The following is a 7,786-nucleotide window of genomic DNA, read 5'->3' on the forward strand; positions in this document are numbered from 1 at the left end:
ATCCAAAATTTCTTTTGACCTTGAAGCACTGCTTCCAAATGGTCTCTTGACATTTTTTCCTAATGCACATCCCTTGCATACTCCTTCATGATCCTCCTTGAGTTCGGGGATGTCATTCACCATTGAATTTAGAGTTGGTAAGATTTTGTAGTGAAGGTGACCAAACCTTCTATGCCAAAGTTCACATGGGCTTACTTCAATGTGAACCAAAGCTTGAGAGAGAGGAGTTAGTAATCTATAGAGTCTTCCTTCATGAATCCCAATCATCTTTGCATTTTCGATGCTAGAGTTTTTATCCCATACTACAACCTTTCCATTTATAAAAGCGACTCTATCTCCCTTATCTTCTAGACATGAAATAGAAAGTAGATTCTTTTGCAAACCTGGAACAAATAGGATGTTGTTGAGATGAATATTTCCTCCATTCTCTAGCTCTAGCGAGGTTGATCCAATTCCTCTTACAGGATAGCTCTTCTTGTCACCAAGCTCAACGGAGTAAGAGGATTTTCCTCTTGATAAGGTTTTTAGTTGCTTGTGCTCACTTGTCATATGTCTTGATGCTCCACTATTGATTACCCAAATATTCTCATCTTCAAATGTGTCAGTAAGTGCTGAGAATAGTCCTTCGTCCTTTGTAGATGTCTTGGTCATATCATTCTTGATAAATAGAAGATTCCATAATGCCTTGATGCCCTTCTTGAGATGACTTGCTACCATAGAACACTTCTTTAGAAACTTCTTCAAGGGAGTAGTGATCTTCATCATGCCCTTAGCCAACCTTAGCTCTGATACCATGTTGAGAAATCTATAGGGCAATAGTTAGGATGATTTCTCTTATACTTGATAACTGCTTGTGATGTCTTTTTTACTTTTTCTTACTTAATAGCTTCTTCTTGTATTATTATGTTATTCTTATCATCAAACAACTATTAAAACAAGAAGATCAATAGTACACAAGAACACAGAATATAGGCTGCAAGCGAGGGCCAAAACCTCTCCACTTGAGAGGAAAACCCACAAATCTCATCTCTTCTTATAGATTCTTCAATTGACGAATTCCAAGACCTTTAGTCCAAGACCAGTACCCTTCCAAGACCAAGTCAAACCTAGTCAAATCTCTTCCAACAACACAACTTCGACCCCCAACGACAAAATTTCAACCTCTATTGCAAGTCTGAAATTTTCGGCTATTCTAGTTACTGCTACCTTCGCACATGTGAGCTGAATTAGGGATTTTAGGGCTTCTCTAGACCTTCGCTTGAGTTTCTCTTTCTTCTAGGGCTTGAGGATGACCTAATGAATCTTTCTTCGAACTTCTTTCTGCACTTGCTCCAAGTTCGATCTTGCAGCAACAAAACTCTAGCCCAGCGACAAAAACCCTAGTCTCCTTCCTTCGCACGTGTGAAGAGAGAGAGAGAAATAACCCAAACACTTGTCTTCGTCCTTCTTCCTTCTTCGTTGGCCTTCTTATTCTTCTCCTTCCCTTGAATGATGATAGGACGAATGATGTCATAAGGAGGTTGAGTTCCCTCCTATATAGAGGCCTCCAAGGTGGATGAAATGCCCTAGAATAGGCCGACTTCTTAGCTGCCAGGCCGACTTGGTCTTGGAATGTATCTTGTTAAATACAAAAATAATTATTTTTACAAGTTGCAATGTACCTGATGGGATCTTCCTTATATGACAATGACTCTTTTGACTTCTTGACCTAGGACAAACCCTAGAAGCACTCAATGGGTGCTTGACCTCTAAAATAAAAGACCTTGAGCATGAAACCCATGCTTCAAAAATAACAATAATAAATTTTCTTTCATTTACAATATACAAGACTCAAAAATACATTTCATATTTATGAAGTCCAAATCTAGTTACACATTTTTGAACAAAAACTCGGGGGCTTGAGTTGTGTTCCTGTCACTTTCTCCGTATTTGAATGTATTTATCACATCAGCTGGGTTCATTATTGAGGATTCGACATTGCACCTTGAGTTCAGCCCGGAACTCTCATTTCCTTGTGATATTGATCATTCTGTGGTGGTTTTCTCCATGAACTTGGCATGGAGAGTTGCAAAAATACCTGGGGTGTACTTCTAAAGGTATTTTTCTTAGGGAATAAACTGAACAACTTCTTCATCTCACCACTTACACTATAGTCAGGATCTTCCAAAATGCCTTGATACTTCTCCTTCCAAGCCCCAGGCACCTCCTACTGGGTTGCAAGATGAGATTTCATTACTAGATCTCCATGGGATCTTGCAAATAGTACATCATTTCTTCATCTTCTTCCTTTATTCCTCCCTCAAGATCTCCTGGCATATTCTACAAAAATGGCAATTGAACATTACTAGTAAACCTTGGTTGTCCAATGTTTCTCTTGTTTTGATGCCGTAATTGCTTGTGCAGAATGAAATTTCACTAGCCATCAAAGTTATAGGACTGTTAAATGGAGCTCTGTTTCGTGGATCTGAAGCATGCACTTCATATAAGTTTAAGAGGAAAATATGGATCCAGAATGCAGATCAGAACATCTGGAATCTTCCTCAGAAGGCCAACTTAGCATCTGGTGTCAAAGAAGGCAAGGGCAATTTCTCTGGGAATGGCCACCATGTCTTCCTTGCTTCCTTCCATGGCTAGCAAATGCAGATGGTCCTATGCCCTATTGAGATGAGAAATCCTCTTCCATCCTTTGCTTAAGCAGTACACTGCCTACCCATCTAATTACATCTATGCCCACCTTTGTTACAAGGGTCACACAAGTTGACTCTTTTCATTGTTTGCTACTGTTAGCACCTATCAATTTTCGGAGCTAATATGGAAAATTGAAGTAAATTTGCTCTCAGCATAGAACATACCTAAAATAAACACTTGTCCTTTCAGGCATTAATGCACACATCTCTGCTTAACTATAGAAGCATGACATAAGTGCCAAAACCATAATTTAAGGTATGTTGTCCACTGTCCCGCATTTCATCATTGTTGTCAGTTATCCTTTCATATTTGATTCTTCTCTTAGGAAGCTTCAATACATCATACCACAATGAAACATACCTGTACTGATCTCTGACCTTGATTGCAAGAGATTCATGCTCAGGATTGTGACATAGGAGAGTTCAAATAAGAGCGGAATAAAATGGTGACTGTAGCTATAAGAATTATAGAAATGTGACAAAACTTGAGAAACCAGACTGTCACAAGACTTTGGGCTTATTGTGACACTGCCTTCACGTGCTGCCTTAATGTAGTCACAACAATCTCAGGACCGAATGTTTTATTCTTAAACCACACTTCAATTTCAAATACATACCTGGTGATGCATGCTTCAGAAATTCAGATGGCAATTATGGATCAGGATTTGTAGATCAAATAGTGTGTATTCCTTCAATCAAGGATTCTAGCCCTGCTGCGACAAGGAGTCCACAGATTCACAATGTCTCTGACTCATTTACAATAAGGACTGCTTCGGAAGTCTGTCATAATTAAGGGCTAATCCATACCATAATTCTGAGCCTCAATGTTTCAATCACTGTCTCACCTAAGTGACATCAATAGGACCGCAGGCATATAAATATAAGCTATTAAGAAATCTAAACTTTTCTATTGAAGCAAATTTCCAGAATAATATCAAGCCAAGTGATTAACTCTAATATTGATTTTCATGACTTTCTTCAGAATTTGCTCACAGCTGTAATGGCTTTGTCCTGGTCCCAGGATGATTCAGAGATCTGAAATGGATCCATGCTTTAAATTAGGTACATAACTAAGGCTGAAAATATATCCCTTGGTCCTTGAAATAATCCTGTATGAGAATAGCTAATGAATGCCCTTCAATTTACTTCAGGATTCTGCTTCAGACTTGATGATACGAACAGTAACTTCAGGATTTGAAGATGGCAGAGTTGAAGGATCTCGAATTGTTCAAAGTATTGAGCAAGGATTGTTACTTCAGAGAACTGCAATTTCCACCTTCAGATTTCCAGAAGGAGATCATGAATTCTTATCAACAAACTTCTAAGTGATTGCTCTTTCTCTTACTTGGGCTTGTCCTCACCTGAGCTCTGATTCCATGTTAAATTTTGATTAACATGTTCTTTGCTTAGGACATCACTTCAATGATCTACATCAGCCCATGAATTAGTCCATCTTATTTCCATTAGCAATCAAATACATCATCTCATTGACAGTAACTGAAGAAAGAACATAAACAATAAATGAGGAAGACAAGCCAAGACATTAGAACACAAGGATATGGCTCAAGCCAGGGAAAAACCCTTGATCAAATAGTACAACACTTAGATAAATAGATGGCTCAAAATGCAAAGCTGATGACAAACTGTTGTAGAAGTTTGATCAAGTTAGGGTTACATTCAGTCTACCACAGTCTCACATAATAGGATCAAAACACCTCCTTTTGACTGCTTCAATCTCAGTGAAAACACCTGTCACTCTTTGCTGCCCTTCACGTCCTTTCTCAATACTGTTATAGGCCTTCACAATGACCCTACAGCAATCTGATTGCTACAGCAAGGAAGATCAATCTTCTAACCAAAGAAAATATCCCTAATCACTGTGCTGCTCCTTGGAGTGACTGCGGCAAGGGTGTGTGAGCCTACCTAGCCTTCTCGGCCTACTCAAACAGTCCCTCCACCTGACTGTTACCTGCAATAAGGACTGTGGCCTCCTTTTAATGACAGCGGCTCAGAAAGGGAGGCCCTAACCGAGGCCTTTCGTCCATCAAACAATATGCCAGCTGCTACAGGTTCAGCTCCTACCTGCGGCCTTAGGATAAGGCAAATGTCCACACAAATATGCATAGAAGATACGTGTAACATGCCTCTAGACTGCCCAGCTGGTGCGGCTTCATCTCCACAGTAAACTTGGATTATTTGCTCTCAAAATGATGCCCTATCTCAAGCTCAGACCTATGGCAATACACCAGTCCTTCTGCGGCCTTCAGTCTTGTGGAAGATAAGCCACAACTCATCTCAAAACAGCCCAGAACTATACCCATAACCTCGAATCTGATTGTTTCAGCCCTAAACAGTCTTCAAGAGGTGCTCCAACAGCCCTCTTCTGCCTTCGCTGAGTTTGCCTCTAATCTGCGGCCAAAACAGAGATTAACCCCTGCAAGTGCAAGCTCCAAAATACTCAAGAAAATATGTGTAATGAGGTTGGAATCCTCCTCTATTTATATAAATCGTGGTGGGTGAAGAGACACGTTGCTTGGGTTTCATGAGCCTACATAAGGGTGAGGCTGATCTTGGGAATTAGCACAAGAGAATACAAAAATTCAAAATCACACTTCTGCTTGTCCAAATGAGACAATCTTTATATCGATTTTGGTCCTCTCGAAGAGAGGAATTTAATGCTGCAATTATCTTCCCCAGAGGAGCTGTCCAAAGTGGAATTTGGCCCTAGTTGCCAATTTTAACAAGGGCTATATTTCATGAAGACACCAAGGACAGCAGTGATGCTACTTGTAACTGAGGTATGACATGAGGCAGCAGTCATGCAAGACCCAAACATGACATGTCACGTTCATTTAATACTGTAATACAAAGTGAAAGTATAACTGCACCTTAGCTTCACTTGTGGGTTCCACTGCCAAATTTAGCACATTTCTAAATTTAGCAGAACCCTTCCATCTCTAACTTCAATTAACTGGTGCTGCAACTCGTAGCTACTGTTGGCTTTTCTTTTGTTGTGAGTGCCATAGAATCTGTTATCAAATCTACTGCTGGAAAATCACTGGAATTTCTTTTTTAAATGCTGAAATCAGTGATGCTGGTTTATGATTATCTCTGCTGTTCTTTTCGTTGTTGTTTGCTTCTATCAGTTTCCAGATTTGCAAAAGAAATATAACAAAATTAGATTCCAGGTTTGGCTGATAACAATATTAATCACTAATATTTACTCAATTTATTGGTTTGTAATGTGCAGGAATACCTTCAAGGAAATCCACTTTGGATCCAGTATCTTAAATATCCTCTTGCAACTCTAGGTTATGAGACCAAGTATGATGTCTTTGTTAAGGCAGAAGGAGGTGGGCTTTCTGGTCAGGCACAGGCAACTTTATTAGGAATTGCTCGTGCTTTATGCAAAGCAAATCCAGACAACAGGGACCCTCTCAAAAAGCAAGGGCTTTTGACAAGAGATCCTAGAAAAGTTGAAAGAAAGAAAGCTGGTTTGCACAAAGCCCGCAAAGCTCCACAGTTCTCAAAACGTTGAGTATTTCACCTTACAAGTGAAACCTCTTCGAGCTGTGTTCAGTTTATTTGCATGGAAGGTCTTGTACTGCATATTTGTAAAGTTGACATATTAACCTTTGATCTCTAGCAGAGTTTATTCAATTTTATGTCTTGAATTTTTAATCTCGGGAGTTAAATGCCTAGTGCCAGGAAACATGCTGAGAAGAATAATGCGGTCTTATCTTAGAATTGGTTTATGTGATGATTTTCTGATTCTGATGATGACTTACAATATGTTGATGGCTCGTCGTGTGACTGTACTGCTCTTTGGTTTCCATCTTTCTGTATTAACTGCCCATCAACATTTATTGAAAGCCATTCAACAGTGATGAGCAAAGATGTGAATCTCTTCCAGGCAGAGTTTATCTCCTTGAATATTCAGTCACCTTTACTATAGGAAACTAGAAGCCTAAAGAAATTTTGTTTAGAGAACTATTTTAATACTGGATGCAGAGGTTTTCCTAGAATGCTTTACCTAATTTTAAAATAATAGATCGTTGCATCCTCACTTGAATGCAGCTGTATCTGTTTCCATTTTAAGTTCCAAAATCTATTATCCATATTCATTGTGACAAGGTCTTTTATTCTGGTTAGAATTGCTATGTGGATGTCCTTTTTTATAGCACCTACCATAAGCAGAATTTTCAATTTTTTATTCAGCAGTTTGCAGAAAAAATAAATTTGGTGGGGAGAATTTAATTTATGGGTATAAAATAATTGCTGGGACTATTAAATCAGACCTGGTATTAAAAAATTAACAAGTTTCTCCTCTACAAATGATGGCTAACTAGTAAGGATGACAAGATGAATAGAAGGAAGCTAGTAGGTTTGAATTGATCAAACGTTGCTATGTCTTATGGGATCCTAACGAACAGGCAGATCATCTGGCTGATATGGCCACTCAGGTGGATAATGGACTTTTAAGAACCAGAAGTGGGGTTTCATCTTTTCATATTCCTTAATTGTTCTATGGTTATGAAAACACTTTACTGGAAATCCAAGTGGCATTTCATGTGGCAAGAGCAATTAAATAGGGGAATTGGGCATTCAAGGAGCATTACCCCACCGCTACAATACCTTCATACACTCATGGTTAATGCTGAAGCAAGCGAATCAATTGCAAAATGCTCAGATTCTTTCACATGTAGGATAATGGTTTTGGAGGATTATCCTAGAATGCCTATAGGGGAGGTTCTATGGTTTCTTGAATTATGGTGGATTTCTTTGTTTGGAACTGGTTTGAATTGGGCTTTTCTTTCCTCCAACCTTGAGGTGTCAACACGGCTATGTTTCTGGGATCCCAATTTGCTTGGATGGCTCATTTGGTGGCTTGTTGAACCTCATGTTGTTTGCCAATTGGACTTGCTTAGGTGACCTAAATTTGTGGCTCATATTTTGCTGTTTCCTCTGAAGGCTCTTGTGAAGCACCTCCCTTAGTGTGAAAAAACAAAAGTTAGTGTTGCAAAGTTATGTGGAACAAACTTTGATTTTGAAGGTCTTTTGCTTTGTTGTCGTTTGTTTGAGGGGATGTTGGAAAAAGG

The 7,786-nt window shown here is 39.1% G+C and overlaps 1 protein-coding gene across 1 annotated transcript in view; it reads left to right on the top strand.

Moving 5' to 3' along the window:
- Window positions 1-6,467, top strand: part of RPS9 (ribosomal protein S9) — a 69,023-nt gene extending 62,556 nt beyond the window's left edge. The window contains exon 2 of the mRNA XM_089447115.1: window positions 5,938-6,467. Within this exon, the coding sequence (XP_089303241.1) occupies window positions 5,938-6,225 (288 nt within the window). The 3' untranslated portion in view covers window positions 6,226-6,467. The remainder of the gene's footprint in view (window positions 1-5,937) is intronic.
- The last annotated feature ends 1,319 nt before the right edge of the window (window positions 6,468-7,786 follow it).

This window comes from Pinus tabuliformis, chromosome X, assembly GCF_031772625.1.
Source record: "Pinus tabuliformis cultivar Carrire ecotype Pingquan chromosome X, CPIR1, whole genome shotgun sequence".
In the NCBI taxonomy this organism is placed as follows: Eukaryota; Viridiplantae; Streptophyta; class Pinopsida; order Pinales; family Pinaceae; genus Pinus; species Pinus tabuliformis.